At 45.5% G+C, this 20,312-nt stretch overlaps 1 protein-coding gene and 1 long non-coding RNA gene across 10 annotated transcripts in view; one reads left to right on the top strand and one right to left on the bottom strand.

Moving 5' to 3' along the window:
* Positions 1-1,590, top strand: part of LOC137542033 (arf-GAP with SH3 domain, ANK repeat and PH domain-containing protein 1-like) — a 307,340-nt gene extending 305,750 nt beyond the window's left edge. For both annotated transcript variants that reach the window (XM_068263631.1, XM_068263630.1), the window contains one exon: positions 96-1,590. In XM_068263631.1, coding sequence (XP_068119732.1) covers positions 96-170 — 75 coding nt within the window. In that variant the 3' untranslated portion in view covers positions 171-1,590. The remainder of the gene's footprint in view (positions 1-95) is intronic.
* Positions 1-20,312, bottom strand: part of LOC137542039 (uncharacterized) — a 713,380-nt gene that overhangs the window by 555,545 nt on the left and 137,523 nt on the right. The window lies entirely within an intron of this gene.

The raw sequence follows: 20,312 nt of genomic DNA, 5'->3' as shown, positions 1-20,312 counted from the left end.
ATTGGAGGAGCATGACTGGAAAATAGACATGTTAAAGGATGGCTGCTGGAGGGTCAGTTTTGATGTCCTAATTTTTGTTTTTGTTTTTTCACTAGAATGGATATGTTGATGGCCAGCTGCATAGAAGAGGTGTTTTCCCAGCATCCTTTGTGCACATTTTAACGGACTAGCTCGCACAATCGCAAGGACATGCTGTGAGTCAGACTAAGAGGAAAGGAGGCTCTGTTTGGTTGTATATAATGTTGGCCATCGTGACTCTGTATGGACCACGAGCTAAGGAATGTCAGAAGAGAAGGAATATAATGGACCAGTTCCTACAGTATTGACTATTCTGGTCATAAAGCCTTCCAGTATCAAGGGACCACACCATCATCACCAAATCTGTGACTCTCTATACCATTTGATGTGAGAGACAAGTGGGTTAATAGACCTGCCTTTTATGCTTGTGCTGTGCCTTGTAACGCATATAGCTTCGTGTCATTTTTACAGATATAATCCTATTATTGTGTCAGCTTAGCTGAAAATGTACAATCTCTATAGCACACGACGTGGGGCAGTTGTGTTTACAATAACAGCAGGGATAAGCTGAAGGCAGGACACGATGTTGTGGCAATGATGTAATGGTAATAATGTCCTTTCTTACTGACGTGGTTCAAGTCAGATTCACAGATAGCATTGTTAAAGGCAAACTCAAGGAGACACTTATTAGAGGCCAGGCAATGGCCTCACCAATGGACTAGTAAGGGCGTGGGAAGAGGCGTGGTTAGGCTTCCAACAGAGGAAGTCAAGACAGATCCCAGGCTTCACTAAGGGACAGGTAAGGGTGTGGCAAGAGACGTGGTTAGGCTTTTAACCCAGTAAGTCCAGCAAGATCCCAGTATTCACTGGGGCCCAGTAGAGCCTCCTTCATGGCAGAAGCCTGTATTGCTGAGGTGGCAACTTGTATAGTGTACACCACTACCAACTGTTTACTATCATGCAATCCTCTGTAAACTTAAAGATCTGCCTATTATGTTAAGTGACTGTGTCTGTCCGCTACAGTGATCAACGGTCTGTCTTCTGGCTCTGTGAGAGTTAATGAGACATTATGGTACCAACCAGTATCATAGCATGCCATTAGACCAGCCTGCAGAGCCTGGAAGTAGTCAAAGATATTTGCCTCAGTAGCCCCACCACCCCCAGTTTACAATTAATTTAACATGCAGGATTTCATTTGTCTGAAATACCCACTAGGTAATAATGGCTGCGGATAGCTCTACACTGGTTTTAATCAGTCCGTTCAGCTGTAACAGTGTGTGGCTCGGGCTTTCCATACATTAGAGAGCTCTCTAATGGCTACAGAAAAAGGAAGACAGAATGTTATCCATGAAAGTGTGAAATGGGTACACAAATAGTGCTCCAGCCATACTTAAATGCAGGTCAGTTACTCAGCATTGCAGCCGTTCTGTTCATGGTTTATTTATGAATAAATTCCAGCATAAACAAGATACCATCTGACATAATTCTATTTTAAAAGAAATTGTTTAAAGTTACACTGTACTGAGTGGGATACTGAGACTGCCATTTTATCTGCTTTTAAAGAGAACCCGAGGTGTGTTTAAAGAATGTTATCTGCATACAGAGGCTGGATCTGCCTATACAGCCCAGCCTCTGTTGCTATCCCAAACCCCACTAAGGTCCCCCTGCACTCTGCAATCCCTCATAAATCACAGCCGTGCTGTAAGGCTGTGTTTACATCTGTAGTGTCAGTCTCAGCTGCTCCCCCGCCTCCTGCATAGCTCCGGTCCCAGCCCCCGTCCCTTCCTTCCAATCAGCAGGGAGGGAAGGGATGCAGGCGGGGACCGGAGTTCTGCAGGAGGCAGGGAGAGCAGCAGACTGACACTATAGAGATAAACACAGCCAGCTCTGACAAGCTGTTTGTCAGCAGCGTGGCTGTGATTTATGAGGGATTGCAGAGTGCAGGGGGACCTTAGGGGGGTTTGGGATAGCAACAGAGGCTGGGCTGTATAGGCAGATCCAGCCTCTGTATGCAGATAATATTCTTCAAACCCACCTCGGGTTCTCTTTAAATACCTAAATAAAGCATGTGGCTGGTGTAATCAAAGTCAAGTCAGAGCGCCTGATCTGCATATCGGTTCTGGGTCACTACATGAAAGTATCATGGGCAGAGGATACATAGTACAGGCTACAGTATATGTGGTGCTTAAAAGAAATGAAATATGGCAGCCTAAATATTCCTCAACCACAGGGTCACTTTAAACCACATACTTCTGCTGCAGTATAAACCTACTGGACCACCATGACTGACTGCAACTGCTTTTCTACTCATAATCCTCTGTTTTTGTTAACATAAGTCTGGTAGGCTTTATAATAAATCTTCCCAGCTCTGCTTGGGCCAAAATTAGCTGCTGTCCAATTATGTCCTGAGCGTGTGATGCTAGAAGGCAAGATGAAGAAATGCCTACCAGATTTACGTCTGCAGTATTTTAGTACATACATTTCCTTCATCCTCTGTTTCCACCAACTGTCTATGGCCAATTTGTAGGGGACATCCCTTAACCTAGCAGTATGCTTTTGGGTTGTCCTGCCTGGGGTTTGCAATGGGGCGGGGGACACGATCTACTGTTAGGTTACAGATGAGAGATGATTGTGCAATTAAGCTTGTATCTCCCCATTATACTTGTATACATTTAATGCGGTTTAAGGGCTAACCAACATTAAGACTTTTTTTTTACCTTTAAGGAGACCCTCATGAAGTGTCATTTGTTAGAGCATTTACCGATAATAGGGGAACTACTTATTTAAAGTTACAGGTTGCTAAACTTTTGTAAGGACAAATACTGTGGAAATGTGTAACCTTTACAATACATGTGTATTGGTTGTAAATTTGTCCCAGAGTAAAATACATTTATACAGATTTTAGACTGGCTCATCTCCTCATGTGGGATTTTCAGTATTTTCTGGAAAAAACCTATACAGTGGTGCTGGAAAGCCAGTCTCCTCCTGTGCACACTATTTTGACAGTTGGAGTGCTTTTGAAATTATAGGAATTCCTGAGAATCCCCCCCCCCTTCCCCCATGAGGAGATGGAGAAGTCCAAAACCTGTCAGATCTGTCACATTTCTACTGATTGCTGGGAGTGACAGAAATACTTAAAAATAGATATAATGCATTTTACTCTGGGAGAAATTACAAAAAATACACGTGTATTTTAACTTTACGCATTTCTGTGCTAGTGGTCCTTTAAGCACTTTCCCTAGGAATTGTAGCTGACTCCCCTGTTTGAATAAGTCTCGAGAAAACAGGAAGTGCAGACTTGTAGTACAGCCAAAAGGACAATAGGGTTATCTTCAAACAGTATTTTCAGTAGCAGCAGTAAGCTTTTCAAAGAATGTTCTGTGGAATCAAAAATGGTATTCAAAGAAGAATGGCAATAGTTCATGCTGGTGGAGGGATACTCTGAACATATGGCAAAGTTCACCTTAATGGTAAAAAGTAGAAGGAGAAAAGCCAGCACTACTGGTACATGCTTTAATCCAAAAGTGTGTACAAATCAATCACATCTGGCAATATTCACATATTAGTGAAGTACAACAAACCAGTACAAGGTGGCATGGGCAGTAGGTGCAGGGCCCTGCACCCACTGCCACCACCCACGCCACCTTATACTGGTATGTTGTACTCCCCTAATAACGTGAATATTGCCAGTTGTGATCGTTTTGTGCACGCTTTTTGGATTAAAGCATGTACCAGTAGTGCTGGTAAGTTCCAGTTCCATGTTTTCTTCTGTTTAGTTATTATATTTGCTGAATCTGCATTTTTACAGTTGTATTAACCTTGCCAGGCCTCTTGCCGGACTACAGTTATAAGTCTCTTGTATTTAAAGTGGGCCGGAATTGGATACACAAAAAAACCAAGATGGTGGTAAGGCTGCTTGACCCTCACTACACATAAAGTGGGGCTCTGCAGAGCTACAGCACAACCCCAAAGTCAGAAGAGAATAACATCACCCAGTGGCGTAGCAATAGGGGATGCAGAGGTAGCGACCGCACTGGGGCCCCCAGCTTCTCAGCTGCACCACTGACACCACCAATGAATCATTACTGCAGATATATCCTTTTTTATCCTGCAAGTACTACAATACTTCAAAGTTTTCTAATTTGTTTGACAATCAGTCCTCTTTGATCTTTGTCTACTTTAAATGTTTTGCTTTAAATATAGTTAGTTAGAACTTTACCTATAGAAGTATGTTTTGAGTTTAAACCAGCACTCCCAGCGTGATGTCCTAGACAAATGAGCCACACCCTCAGACTCTACAGGCCCCACCCACAACTGCGCTAATCCCACTTTGTACTGAATCCGAAACATAATCCTCCTTGGCCTAAAAATGATTTGCAGGACAGAAAAGCACAGGTACTGCGCTAAGGCAATGAAAGGGTCAAAGTAAACTGTGACGCCCCATTCTCTGCTGTGCCCTGTAATTGCTGTATATACAATCGTACATATTATAATAGATCAGGTAAAATATATAAATATATATATATATATAAACAAATATATACATATCTCTATTTATGCAAAAATGTTCAACTTGCCAAGAAAAAAATAAAAAAAAATTACTAATGATTGTATCAAGAAGTATGTCTGTGTTTTGTGTCTCTGTATTTTGTTTTATGTAACCCCTGCAGAGTACACTTACATGCTAATGTTAAGCGTCCTTTCAGGAGATCAGTGTTAAAAACCACTTAACGACCGGGTAACGCCGATAGGCGGCGGCAGGTCGTAAGTGGTTTTGCATGGAAATGGCTGCTTATTTGAGCGGCCTTTCCATGTCAGTTCACGGAGGGTGTCTCCGTGAACAGCCTGCGAGCCTCCGACCGCGGCTCGCAGGCTAAATGTAAACACGCAGGGAAGAAATCCCCGCTGTTTACGTCGCACGGCAGCAGCGCCGTAAAGGAGATCAGCGATCCCCGGCCTCTGATTGGCCGGGGATCGCCGGCATCTGATAGGCTGAAGCCTATCAGAGGCGGTACAGGACGGATCGCCGTCCTGTACCGCCCATGGGAAGGAGGGAGGGAAAGAGAGGGAGGCTGGGAATTGCTGTGGAGGGGGGCTTTGAGGAGCCCCCCCCGCTAGGCCACACAGAGCGGCGGCGATCAGACCCCCTCAGCAGGACATCCCCCTAGTGGGGAAAAAAGGAGGGAAGTCTGATCGCCCTGCCTCTATCCTGATCTGTGCTGTGGGCTAGAGAGCCCACGCAGCACAGATCAGAAAAAATAGCCCGGTCCTTAAGTGGTTAATAACCCATTCACGACATAAACATTTCCTCAGATGTGATCATTTGATTACATTTGGGGATCTCAATCCGAAAGTTACCTTTGGATAGGAGGAGTTTTAAAGGGAATGTCCGAGAAGATTAAAATAAAAATCTGCCTATTCGGGGCTTCCTCCAACCCCTTGCAGCCGTCCTGTGCCCTCGCCCCAGCTCTGCTCCCAGCCAGAGGCCCGGGAGTCCCCTCCAGTGCATATGCTGACCTCGCCTGTACAGAACACTCCAGATGATGTCAGCGCGACTGCGAGCAGCTCTCGCGCATGTGCAGTAGATGCCAACCTGGTAAAGTCGGCATGGGGACGCTGGGCCACTGGTGGAGAGCGGAGCTGCGGCGAGGGCACAGGACGGCTGCAAGGGGCTGGTAACTAGATTTTTTTTTTCTCCTCGGACATTCCCTTTAAGCAGACCTAAACTCAGATCTTCCTCTCTGCTCTAAAAGATAAGCAACAGCAGGCCAGTGGCCAGGAGCATTCTGCGCATGTGCAGTTCGTTAAGGCTCGTAAACTTGAAGCTCAGAATGCTCTCATGCACCTGCTCTACAACAGAGAGGACAAACTGTTCTCCTCATAATTCTGGAGGAAGGCACCATCAGACTCCCCTTGTTTATGCTACATTATTTACAGTAATAATAGCTGGTTAATCCTTCCTGCCAGTGGCTGATCTGCCTTGGTTGCCATATATAAAGCTGTAGACATCAGGAAGTGTTTCATTGCTCTGCATAAGATGTGATGGAATGGAGTGCAATATAACAGCTGGGGGGCCCTAGAGAGTCGGTGCTCAGTAGGTCACAGATATGCAAATTGTTCCGAGTTGATGCAAATGTATGCAGCTTGAAAATGGACCAATAAATGTAAACCTAGGTTTACATTTGCATAACAAATTGCATAATTTCAGAACAATTTGCATCTCATTGATCATCCCTAGTGCTCAGCTTTCATTACAGATGAGCTGTCCATCTTCTAAAGGTACAGGTAAGTGTTCTCCTTGCTAATAAATTAAATCAGTATATAATTAAAAACGATCACATATATGGAAGCAAAAAGCTGCATACACAAACCCTTTAATGTGCATCTCTCAATAGAAGACTATACAAAGATGAGCAGATTGGCAGCAGTGTATCTGAGAAAACTACAGTGTGTACATGATAGGACAGTGTGCAATCTTAAGTAGCTATGCTCAGCCTGCTGGGACTTAAAGAAAACCTGTAATTGAAAAAAAAAAAACTCTGGGGGATACTTACCTTGGTAGGGGGAAGCCTCTGGATCCTAACAAGGCTTACCCATCCTCCTCCATCCCACAGTGACAGCGCTAGAAGCCACTAAGTAGGCATGTAAATATTTACCTTTTCTAGCGCTGGCCAATAAGCGGCTCTCCACTGGGGCGGAAATACTCGAGCCCGATCGGAGGCATCACCTCACAATGAAGCATACATTGCCTCTAGTTGGTAGCCAGCCCTAGGGAGCCCCCAGAACATGTAGCCTTGAGTGTCCTCCAATAGCCATACCTCCCAACTTTTGGAGTCATGAGAAAGGGACACTAAGCCATGCCCCAATTTTATGCATGTCATGCCCCTCTATAAAACTTCACTGGTGTCTAGTGGTTTCCCCACTCCCTCCCCAATAAAGCTTCCCTCGTGTCTAGTGCCCCCTCCCCCCTAAAAAAGGAGCTTCCCTGTTGTGTAGCAGTTTCCCCCCTCCCCAATAAAGCTTTCCTAAAGTAGTCTAGTGGTTTCCCCCCTCGCCTTCTAATGAAGTTTTCCTTGTAGCCTTAGTGGTTTCCCCCCAGTAAAACTCCCTTAGTGTTTTTTTCCCCCTCTATCCCCCAAATAAAGCTTCCCTGGTGCCCCCCCCCCCCTCTCTTCCACTGGTGGTGTTAGTGGCCCCCATCCTGTTCCTGTGCTCTCCCCAGCATATATTGCCAGAAGCCGTGCTGTTCTCTCACCTGCACCACTAGCGTCCAGTGAAGTTCAACCTCCTGTCACTGCTAGACTCACCCCCAAGTGTCTGCTTCTCCCGTTGTGTGCACTGTGAGAAGATGAAGATGCTGGGCACTAAGGAGAGAGCTGAGTGGTGACAAGAGGTGAGGCAGAGGAGGTGAGATAACAGCGCTGCTTCTGCTTGCACATACTCTGCAGTACTATATGCTGGGAGAGATAGCAGGACAGGCCTGGTGATAATCTCTGTATCTCAGTTTGAGAAACAACATGGTTTCTGCATATGACCTATCTATTGGTTATTGGTGACTGTAAACGCGTAGGTTATGATCTTCCTATACACAAGAGGCAAACGGTGTCTTGTCTGCAGTACCAAAATGGCCAGAAACAAATATAGCCCTATTACATTGGGAGCTCTTCTGAGGGGCAGTTAGGCCCCTTTTTCACTGGAGACTGAAGGGGGTCAGCTGCTCACATGCACAGGCCGGAAACTTACTAGTGCTCACAATGGGTGTTGGAAAGGCAGTCTGATTGAAAGGATCACTGACCAATGGAAAGGATGTTAAAGTGGGCGGTACAGTACAAATGAATCCCGCCCTACTCTGATAGAATATAAGGCTGCACCGGAAATGGGTCAATTGATTGCTGACTGAAAAGCAGATGCTCTCACTTTTTGTTTTCTATATGATGTGATTGCAATGTTATTTCTCTACTGCACTTAGCACCCTAGCACTTAGCACTTTTCCCTGATGATGGCTCCAATTGAGGGGTTGAAACATGTTGGTTTGGTGGTGGGGTTTATTTATGATTTAGAGAGTAATCAAGCAAATTAGTCGAGGTATATGTGTTTAATTCATACAGATCTGCATGGATGGCAGAATTGTATGCTCACCAAATAATGAGGCCATTCCTCGTTTATTTTATAAATGAGTCACTATGAAAACAAGTTCTTATTAGAAATAATAAAAGTTATGTTTTAAATGTACATACACCATTTCTCAATAGGATCAAAATTGTGTTTTTTCTATTAAATCAGAATTTGTAAATGGTGATTAAAGATTATAGGTGACTCTGACACCTAGGGCCATATGCAATTCACTTTTTCTCCTGAGTTTTCTCCCAGGTGATATTTTCACAACTTGTCATAAAATGCCCTTTAAGCCACCAGAAAGCAAGAAAATGCTCAAAATAAATTTGATAGTGCTTTTTCACCAACGTTTGGGTACTTTTTCAATTGTAAAATGCTAAAAAGTTAGTTTAAATAGAAGATGAAAAACATCTCCTAGGAGATAACTCAGGTGAAAAAGTTAATTGGGCCCATATGCAATTTACTTTTTCACCTGAGTTTTCTCCTAAGTTATATTTTCACAACTTGTAAATAAAAGGACTTGTACACCCCCAGCAAACAAATAAATAATCAAAATAATTTTGACAGTACTTTTTCACCTACTTTTTGGTACTTTGTCCATTGCAAAGTGCAAAAAAGTTAATTTAAATTGAAGATGATACATTATCTCCTAGGAGAAAAAATGAATTGCATGTGGCTCCTAATCCTGTAAGAGAAGTGAATTATCTGGGGGTCGATTCAGTATATATTTACATAAGTATGTCAGGATTCCTTGATAGTATTCCAGACTTGTGTCTTGATAGCAGAAGCAAAGGAGATCTTTTCATGTACAGGTGAAGCCCCTAAAACAACATTACATCTACTCCAGAATCTGAAATTGAATTAGCCTTTAAAAATATTTTTGGAATATACAAAGAGCATAACAAGAGTTGGTGGAAGGTTTCCAGCTTTAACACCTACATTAAGGAGGGTATAACAGTAAGATGTTTAAGGAATCTATGTATACCACATTCTCATGCTAAAAATGCGGAATTCATGAAGATTTGGGATGAATCAAAGACAAAACAAACTTTAGAGTTGATGGCATGCCTAACTGACTTTGAAATTAAGACCTTGGAAACCATTAATAAAAAAAACTTGCAGAAGCTCATAAAGAAGTGACTTAATATAAGGAACATCCTGATTTTAAACAATTAGGAGAAAAATTACAAAAAAAGTCCAGATTCATAAAGAAACCAAAAACATAAGAAATACACAAGGGATTGGAAAGATTTAATATATATAATTGGAAAAAGTCCCCCAAAAGCCTGACTCCCAATACACCAACAACTGAAACAGAAACGGAATCTGAATCAGAGGGTAAGACACCCAATTTGGGAGCAAGACCAAAACAGATTTTTTTTAGGCAAGGGGAGAAAACCGAAACCCGCTGGCCTCACTACTCCACGCAAATTACGAAATGGGCATACAAACGCAGGAAAAAGGAAGAAGAATGGTAGTAAAGGTACCAGAGGGAGACCTGATGAGAGTTGTTAATTTAACCGATTATGTATTGAATGAGGCAGAAATCTCTGTTTTATCAAAGGGCCTGACATTTGTACCTACCGCTGACTTTGACCTTTTTGAGACGATTAAAGACCTAAATCTGTTCGGGAGGAAACTAGCTGTATATAAATATATGAATTCATGTACTATGAAATCTAGAATACAGGCTGACAACGAAGCACGAAATCTGGAAATTCTAAATGACCTCCTTGAAGAAAATAGAATCAGAATCAGAATCAGAATCAGAATCAGCTTTATTCGCCAAGTGCGACAGGTGCCACACCCGGAATTATTTGTGGACACATGGCAGACATGGATGGTAGTGCGTGTTAACAGCATCAGTAGTAGCTACATAGGAATGCAACAGTATGACAACAACAATATAGGAATACAACATAGGAATACAACAGTAAACAGCGACAATATAACAACAACATTGATAATAACAGTACAAAGCATAGTGTGGCTGATATAACAGTAACCAAAGCATAGTGTGACTGAACAGCCCCATTGTGCCAGAGTTAGCGTGGTACGATTTTAACACGTGGAACAGTGGGACAGTGTGGACTACAGGCAAGCACGCTCTCAGTCGTTGAGTAGGAGAACTGCCTGGGGGAAGAAGGTGTTTCTGTGCCTGGTGGTTTTGGTGGGGATGGTCCTGTAGCGGCGGCCTGAGGGCAGGGGGTCGAAGAAGTGACTGCCTGGGTGGGATTGGTCGCCAGTAATCCTGTTGGCCCTGGACCTCATTCTGGATGTGTGGAGGAGGTCCAGGGGAGGCAGAGGTGACCCGATGATCTTCTCAGCGGTGCTGATTACCCTCTGAAGTTTGTGCTTGTCCTTTGTATTTGCCCCCGAGTACCAGACAATGATGGAGGAGCAGAGGACAGACTCAATGGTGGCCGTGTAGAAGCTAGTCATTAGCTCCCGCGACATTCCAAACTTCCTCAGCTGCCTTAAGAAGAACAGTCTCTGCTGGGCTTTTTTTTGAGTTACGGAGGTGTTCACATCCCACCTTAAGTTCTTAGTGATGGTGGTGCCAAGGAACCGTGCGCTGTGTACTCTGGAGACCTCAGTGCCATCAATGTAGACTGGATGGGGAGATGGGGCATTTCTTCTGAAGTCCACAATCAGTTCCACAGTTTTTGCTGCGTTTAGTACCAGTCTGTTGTCCGTGCACCACCTGAGGATCCGCTCAATCTCGCTACGATATACAAACTCCCCTTCTTCTCCAATGAGACCTAGGATGGTGGTATCATCCGCAAACTTGATGACCTTGACAGAGTCAGTGGATGATGTACAGCTGTTTGTGTACAGGGAAAATAGAATGGGTGAGATCAATCTGGGTGTACCAGAAAGTCATTTAACAGTGAAGAGTTAAGTTCTGTCCATCAATCAGCTCATACTCCCCAATTCAAATATTTCTAGAAACAGCAGAAAAAGACCTTGAAGAACTGTCAATGGTGAAAGAGAGGGGTAGAGGATATAATCTAAGTAGGGATGAACAAAATGCCTTAGAAGAATTAGGAAAAAATGAGGATGTAATTTTTAAGAAATCAGATAAGGGTGGCAACATTGTCCTTATGAAAAGAGATTCGTATACTAAAATGTGTATGGAAATGTTGAACAATAAAGAACATTATGGTAGACTTAAAAGCAATCCAACAACAGGCTTTTATGAAGAACTAGAAAACCTGCTGAATACAGCTATGGACAAATCTTGAGTAAAAAAAAGACTTGAATTGCATGTTGGTGAAATATCCAACTATTGCTACATTTTGCCCATTGCCAAAGATACATAAAAGCATGGTAAACTCTCCAGGTCGTCCGATAATCTCTGGCAACAATTGTCTCACAGAAAGGATTAGTCAGTTTGTGGATTTCTTCCTCAGACCATTCGTAAAGCGTTTACCTTCATATGTTAGAGACACAATGGATCTACTGAATAGACTCCAGGGAATATCAATCAATGAGAATGTATGGTTGGTGAGTCTTGACGTTGAATCTCTGTATAATAGTATTAAACATGACATGGGCATTGAAACAGTGAATTACTTCCTTAGATCTCGAAGTATTCATCTTGAGGAGCATACAAAATGTATTATTGACCTCCTACGATACATCCTCACTCATAACTACTTCCTCTTTCAGAATAAGTTCTATCTTCAAAAGAGAGGCTGTGCGATGGGCACATTGTGTGCCCCATCATGTGCAAACCTTTTTTGGGGTGGTGGGAGGACACCATTGTTTTTGAGGAGGAGTTAGTGGTGTACACATCGCATGTTCTGTTCTGGGGTCCGTATCATAGATGACGTGTTCATTCTGTGGGACGGTTCCAGGTCATTGTCTGTGGACTTTGTTGGGACATTCAATCAAAACAACATTGGTATGTTCTCTACATATGAAATCGAACAGAAAACACTTAGCTTCCTGGATGTACAGATCATGAAAACAGATGGAGGGAAGCTAGAAACCTAAATATATATGGGAAACCGACATCCACGAACTCCCTCCTATCATGGCAGAGCCATCACCCAGTATCCTTAAAGAAGGGAATACCCAAGGGACAATACCTTCGTGCACAAAGAAATTGTTCAAGCATTACAGATTTTGATTCTGAATGTACAAATCTCCAAAAAAGATTCAAAGACAGGATACCCAGATTATGTAATTGAACAAGCACAGAAGAAAGCACAGGAAACAAACAGGGAGGATGTACTAATCCCTAGGAATAGAGAAACAAATCCCAAGGAAGGCATAATGCAGATTAAAGGTGGCCATACACTGGCCCGATTCGCGGCCGTTTTGACAGCAAATTCGATCCTGGGATCGAATCTGCTGCCAATCGTTCGCGCTAAATGCACCCGCCGATCCGATTTCCTCCCGAAATCGGATCGGTCCGTCGATCGCGCCGTGCGGGAAATTACCCTCGATCGCCCGCGGGTAGGGAGCGCGTCGCTAGCGGCGGCCGATCCGATCAGGTATACATTACCTGACGCTGGCTCCCGGGCGTCTTCTCCGCATCTTCTCCGCGCTGCACCCGCTCCATCCCGGCGCTTCCTGTCACTGCAGTGACCAGGAAGTTCAAATAGAGGGCGCTCTATTTGAACTTCCTGGTCACGGAGTGACACAGTAAGCGCCGGGATGGAGCGGGTGCAGCGTGGAGAAGATGCGGAGAAGATGCCCGGGAGCCAGCGTCAGGTAATGTATGCGCTGGGGGGGGGGGGGGGGGACAGGTGGCTGCGGCGGCTCCACAGATTGTGATCGGTTTCAGGCTGAAATCGATTCACAATCTGTTTGCAGCAAAGGCAGCCATACGATCCCTCTCTGATCAGATTCGATCAGATAGGGATCTGTCAGCTGGTCGATCTAATGGCAAATCGACCAGTGTATGGCTACCTTAACACTTTCTCTCAACAATCAGAGGAAATTAAGAGAATTGTTGGCAAACACTAGTCAATTCTGAAGCTTGATCCTCCGCTAAGGGACGTACTCCCAAAAAGGATATATAGTGGTTAGGAGGCGCCCGGTCTGGATAACATCATATTAGAAATTAGTATACTACTATATCCATATATAGAAATAAACAGTGACTAGGTTCGTTCCCCTAAGGTATGGAGAGTTTAAATCGTCCTACCTTATAGGTGTTTGATCGAAAACATAAACAAGTGGATATTTACGATTGGATTCGTTTTTTATTGGTGCACTTTGACAATGCGTTTCTCGGCTTGCTGCCGCTTCCTCAGGTCAATACATGTGCCTGTGGGGAATTCCGTACGGGTATCTTGAACATATAGGCAATGTGAAATATCCAAAAGATACCCCGGTATCCCAACATTTCAGGGAAATACATGGAGGTGATACTTCATGCTTAAAATATTTTGTTATCCAACAGTGGAAGATGGGCCCTAGAGGGGGGAACCTGGATTTAAAGCTTTGTCAATTAGAAGCAAAATGGATCTCTCGTCTGGGGACACTCAATCCAGAGGGTCTGAATGAGGTTTTTACCTACACCCCCTTTATTTAAATGCCTAACTGTATCTCAGAAAAGCCTTTTGATTGAATTGTTCCTTCCTCTAAAGGAAAGGATCATAATACATACAGTGGTTTGCAAAAGTATTCGGCCCCCTTGAAGTTTTCCACATTTTGTCATATTACTGCCACAAACATGAATCAATTTTATTGGAATTCCACGTGAAAGCCCAATACAAAGTGGTGTACACTGAGAAGTCGTACGAAAATCATACAGGATTCCAAACATTAAAAAAAAAAAAACTGCAAAGTGGGGTGTGCGTAATTATTCAGACCCCATGAGTCAATACTTTGTAGAACCACCTTTTGCTGCAATTACAGCTACCAGTCTTTTAGGGCAGTGTTTCTCAACACATTTTAATGGACAGCGAGGAGAGGGCCAGCGCATACCACAAAGGGTGCATCTGAAATGACCAACAGCTCACATGTGCAGCACCTCTAATAAGCTTAAAATGTAAGTTACACATTTTTGCTTAGCTGCTCCCAAGGTTATACATATGTTGTTTTTAATTTAGGTTAGGCCACTTGCCCAGAGGTTTGCTTCACCGTGGCGCAAGTGTCCAGTAAATTATACTTTGCATGCAAACTATAGTGAAAGCCAAAGTTCCTCCATAGTATAATAAATGTAGCATTTGTTTTGGACGCAGGGCATGCATTTTCAGCCTAATAGAGGTGGTGCATGCGTGAGCGATTAACCAGTCAATTGCAGCATGTTTTAAGGGATGCGCTACCTCCCCCCTTTTCATAATTTTGCTAGTATGTAACTACCAGGTTAGCTGCTCCCAGCCTGTATTCCTGAGTTTACCGTTTCAGAATCAGAATCCGTTTTATTTCGCCAAATACAGCAGAGCTATAGTCGGAATTATTTGTGGTACACATGGCATAGACGACGTAGGCAGACATACAACACATACAAGTTATAAAAATGCAGTAGACAAATAAAATGCTGTTAAGGGCCCCGAGTTCATATTCGGATAAAAACCAAGGCAGGCAGCGTCCGGGGCTGGCTGACCCGGCAGTTAGAACTGCAGGCAGGGCTGGGGGAGGTTGGAGTTCAGCAAACGGACAGCTTGGGGGAAGAAGGTATTCTTCCGCCTGGTGGTTTTGGATGGAATAGTCCTGTAGCGACGTCCCAGTGGGAGGAGCTTGAAGTAGTGGCTGCCAGGGTGGGAGGGGTCCTGGGAGATCATGGAGGCCCTCTTCCTCAACCTAGCGAGTGGATGACATCAAGAGGCGAAAGCGGAGACCCGATGATTCGCTCTGCATCAGTTATGACTCTCTACAGTTTCTGTTTGTCGCTGGCCGTTGCGCCCCCGTACCAGACAATGACTGAGGAGCAGAGGATGGATTCTATAGTGGCAGTATAGAAGCTGGTCAGCAGTTCCTTGGGCATGCCGAATCTCTTCAGTTGGCGCAGGAAGAACAACCTCTGCTGGGATTTCTTCTGAATTTTGGTGGTGTTGTGCTCCCATTTCAGGTTGTTAGTGAGAGTCGTGCCGAGGAACCAGACCGATGACACAGTAGAGACTTCTGTTCCTCCAATGATGACCGGACGGAGGGGGGGATTCCTCCTGAAATCTACTACCAGTTCAACAGTCTTTGCTGTGTTGAGAACTAGGTTGTTATCTCTGCACCAGTTGTCTATTCTCTCGACCTCGCTACGATATTCGTGCTCCCGGTTGCTTCCAATTAGGCCAATGATAAGGGTGTCTGCAAATTTTATGACTTTCACAGAGTCGGCGTATAAGATGCAGTTGTTGGTGTACAGGGAGAACAGTAGAGGTGACAGAACACAGCCTTGTGGAGCCCCGGTGTTGGTGGTTCGTACGCTGGAGTAGTAGTTGCCAAGCTTCACCTGTTGCGTTCTATTAGTCAGGAAGTCCTTGATCCATGCTCGGAGAGTAGGATCAACTCCAAGCTGCGTCAGGTTGGTGATCAGGATGTCTGGGCAGATCATATTGAACGCCGAGCTGAAGTCTAGGAACAGGATCCTGACGTAGGAGGCCAGGCTGTCCAGGTGCTCAGTGATGTATGCCATGCTGACATTGATGGCATCCTCCACAGATCTGTTTGCCCTATATGCAAATTGTAGCGGGTCTAAAAGGGCGTCCGTGGACCTCTTCAGGTGGGCAAGGACCAACCGCTCGAGGAGCTTCATGATGTTAGAGGTTAGGGCCACTGGTCGGAAGTTATTGTGCTCGGTACTGCCTGTTTTTTTCGGAACTGGTACAATTATAGACCTCTTTAGACAGGAGGGGACTGTACCGTCAGATAGTGACTGCCTGAAAAGGGAGGTGAGCACAGGGGCTAGCTGATCGGCGCAGGTTCGCAGGCAAGTAGACGACACCGTCCAGGCCGGAAGATTTCCTGGGGTTCAGCTTCCGGAGGTGCCGGAGTACATCCGATTCCAGAACAGCGCTAGGAGCCAGGGCGCCGAGTTCACCAGAGGGGGGGAGGTCGATGCTGGATGACCCACGGGCTGGTTGTGGTTTTGCTCAAACCTACAGTAGAACTCATTGAGCTCCTTCGCCAGTCATTGGCTAGGGGTCGCCGATTGGGATGCTGGTTTGAAATTCGTGGCTGCTCTCAGGCCTTTCCATACCTCCCGTGTGTTGGTAGAATGGAGGCAGAGCCCCAGCTTCCCGGCGTAGGCCCTCTTTGCCGCTCACAATTCTTTTTTCAGAGCGAGCCTGGCCTCTCTGAATTACTCTGAAGAGCCAGACCTGTGCGCTTCCTCTTTGCGTTTCCGAAGTCGGCGAAGCTTGTCGTTGAACCACGGCTTGTTGTTGGGGTAGACTCTGAAGGACTTGGACGGAATACATGCTTCTTCACAGAAGCTAATGTAGGAGGTGATATTCTCGGCCCATTCATAGAGGGTGGGTGCCTCCAGAGTTCCCCAGTCTGTGGTTTCAAAGCAAGCTTGGAGCTCCAGTTTGGCATCTGCTGTCCACTTTTTAATAGTTTTGGTGACGGGCTTTGATGTCTCCAGGAGCCTCCTGTAGGTGGGGATCAGGTGTATTGTGTTGTGGTCAGAGTTTCCCAGGGGGGCTCCTTGAATGGCCTTATAAGCGTTTTTGTGGACCGTGTAACAGTGGTCCAGGGTGTTACAGTTCCTGGTAGGGCAGGTGATGTGCTGCTTGTAGAGGGGCCTCACGTGCCGAAGGTTCGCCTTATTGAAGTCGACCAAGATGATGAAAAGGGCCTCAGGGAGAGCTGTTTCCCACCACGAGATACAGTCGTTGAGTACTTGCAGGGCAGTCTTTGTGCATGCGTCAGGAGGAATGTAGACCCCAATGAGGACAAGGGAAGAGAACTCCCTCGGGGAGTACCGAGGCCTGTTGTCAGGGATGCTGTCGCAGGAGGTGCTTGTCTATCCGGGAAGCAGCCGGGGGCGGCGAGCAGCGCTGCGCAGCAGGTTTCCGGTGCAGCAGTAGGCTATGTGGGCGAACCCGAGGAGCAGCAGACACGTTTCAGGAGGCTGCGGGTACTGACAGCCAGGATCCGGAGAGTAGCAGCCGGGAGATCAACTGGGTGCAGCGACGGGCTGTGTCCGGGAGCCGCCGAGTGTCCGGAAGGAGCCGCCGTGTGACGAGAGCAGGAGTGCAGGAGGTACCCGGTGCAGTGGCAGGCTATGTGGGCAACCAGAGGAGCAGCGGACAGGTAACAGGAGGCTGGGGGTACCGACAGCCAGGATCCGGGTAGTTGCAGCCAGGGAGATCCACTGGGTGCAGACCGGGAGCCGCCGTGTGTCCGGAGGCGGGAGCAGGAGCGGCAACAGGTACCAGGAGAGCCTGTGGCTAAAAATTGCTAAACTAAAACTAAACTTAACTGAAACAGCTACAGCAATAGAAAACTAGCTGACTAAAGTATCTAAGTATCTAAAAAGTATCTAAAAGTATCTAAAAACATCTAACATGTCGGAGCCATGTGACCGAGGCGACCTGCGTGGTTTGCATGGTAAGTAATAGTAGTTAGTTATGCACATGATTTGCATCTGAATTGAATGTGAAGTGTGCAGAAAGCTTGTTAGAGGTGGTGCACATGTGAGCTGTTGGTCATTTCAGATGTAGCCTTTGTGGTATGCGCTGGCCCTCCTCCTCATTGTTAGTGTGGATTGCTGTTCTTTGTGCCCACTGTCCAGTGCACTTTAGCTGTTGGAGACATGTCTGCTTGTCCTAGTAGTGAAGCACTGATTTTTTTTTTCTTTTCTTGCTTTTGTTATATTGCTGCTCTGTGTGTCCAGCACACACGTTAGCTGATAGGCCCCGTTCACACTTGCGTTTTTGCAAAAAACAGAACTGATGTCCGGATCCGTTCCATGTGGCACTCCGGATCCGTTCCGGATCCATTCCGTTTGCATCGGTTTTTTCATCCGTTAGGGATCCGGTTGATATCCGGATCCATTTTTTAAAGAGATAACAGACTATATAAATTCTTGGGGTCTGGGAGGTCTGCAGAAGCCCTGGGATCATTGTTGGAGACAGCCTGACGTGTGGAGACCATCCTTGGATATAGAGACTGCAGTTTGGACCATGGATCCAGTCTTTTTGTACTCATTTTACCTTGGAATTGTCTCCTTTTTGATTTTTACATATTATGTGGGAAGAAGGCGTGCTCCTCGCAGGAGATGGTGGGTGCACCCTCTACTAGCGAGGAGGCAGAGGAAGGGAGAGTTCCAGAGCCTCTACCGGGACCGGAGACGACACCCAGAGAAGTTCTACAGTTATACCCGGATGTCCATACCCATGTAAGCATCCAGACCTAAACAGACCACCCAGCACCATCCCTAAACACCCCACCCTCACAACACCTCACCCCTGTTTACCTAGTTAAACACCCCTCCCTCACCCCCACAACACCTCACCCCTGTATACCTAGCTAAACACCACCCCCACCCTCCACAAAACACCCAAACCCCTTTAAACACACCTCCCCCACGCTCCACCTAACACCTTGTCCCACAGCAAACTTTACAGCTTCTTCCTTTCCATCTCCTAGGTTTGATAACCTCTTGGAGATGGTGAAGGATGACCTAAAGAAGGAGGATACCAGGTTCAGGAGAGCAGTCAAACCACAAGAACAGCTATTGATCACGCTGAGGTACGTAAAAACAATATTTTTTATTTGAAGATAAATAACTTTTCAACATGAAAACATGCTTCCAATTTGGAAGACTAAACATAAATAACAGTTCTATGGTACAATAGCATGGTCATGGACAATAGTTGTGTGTATATAGACTCCCTTGGGCATGGCTTTAAATCCTGGGATACAGGAAAGTCAACATGACATGGCAAGGCCTAGGTGTACTTTGAACCATGCCATGTCATGTTGTAAAAGGTTTCCTGCCTCACAGAATCAGAAGGCCATGTCCAAGGGAGTGCGGTTGTGCATCGGACCGGTCTTGGTCCATTGTGGTCTTCCCCCCCCCAAAAAAAAATTGAGATACATTTACAAGTGCTAATTAACAGTGCAATATGGCCACCAAGGCCAACAAGAAATACTGCAGTAATGGTGCTAAATTTTTCAAAAAAACATGCAAATGGGCCACTAGGCCAACTTTTCAACATCATGGTCGTAGTGCCTTGAGGAGGACACTAGGCCCTATGTAGATAAGGAAATAAAAAACATAACTACTTGGACATGGTAATCTGAAGCTGGGATGAAGGAGACAGGGCAGGGAAAAGTCTTTGCTTAGCCCTGTCCTGGTCTCCTTCATCCCAGGTTCCAACCATGTCCAAGGGTGAGGAACAAGAACAACCAACTTTGTGTGGCACAGGTGTAGGACATAGCTTGTGCAAAAGGTGCAGGGCATAGCTGCCCTAAAGGCACACTTGTGACCCAGGTATAGTGTCTTTCGGGGACAACAGGCCCTAATTGTAAGCACTTAAAAAACATAACTATTTGGACATGGTCCTCTGAGCCTTGGATGAAGGAGACAGGGCAGGGAAAGTCTTGGCTAGCCCTGTCCTGGTCTCCTTCATCCAAGGTTCGAAAGGTTGAGGGCCATGTCCGAGGGTGAGGAACAAGACCAACCAACTTTGTGCGGCACAGGTGCAGGACATAGCTTGTGCAAAGGTGCAGGGCATAGCTGCGCTATAGGCACACTTGTGACCCAGGTATAGTGTCTTTCAGGGACACCAGGCCCTAAATGTAAGCACTTAAAAAAACCTAAGTTCTTGGACATGGTCCTCTAAACCCCTCTGAACCTTGGATGAAGGAGACAGGGCATGGAAAAGGCTTGGCTAAAGCCCTGCCCTGGTCTCCTTCATCCAAGGTTCAGAGGGGTTCAGAGGACCATGTCCAGGAACAAGAGGACTATAAGCAGAAGCCATATAGTCATTGGTATTTACAGGTTTTGAAGGCTATGTCCTAGGGAGATAATGAAGAGATGATTCAAATGTTTGGGTAGATAGCACTTGTTGTGAAAATGCTAGATGGTGGCTGGAAATCAGGACTGTCTTGGGTGCTGGTTGTGGAAGTGCTGGACCCTGACAACAGTGGTGTGAACGGAACTCCTCTGTAGCCAGTGTATGACTGTGAAGAAGATTGCCAGTGGAGCGATGGAGGTGTGGAAGGTCTGAATGATGCCGGTTGGATCAATGGTGTCTCCATATGCTGTTTGA

The sequence above is a fragment of the Hyperolius riggenbachi genome, chromosome 12 (assembly GCF_040937935.1).
Source record: "Hyperolius riggenbachi isolate aHypRig1 chromosome 12, aHypRig1.pri, whole genome shotgun sequence".
Taxonomy (NCBI): Eukaryota; Metazoa; Chordata; class Amphibia; order Anura; family Hyperoliidae; genus Hyperolius; species Hyperolius riggenbachi.
Note: the sequence above shows the minus strand (reverse complement) of the source record. Positions and strands in the feature narration are given on the sequence as shown.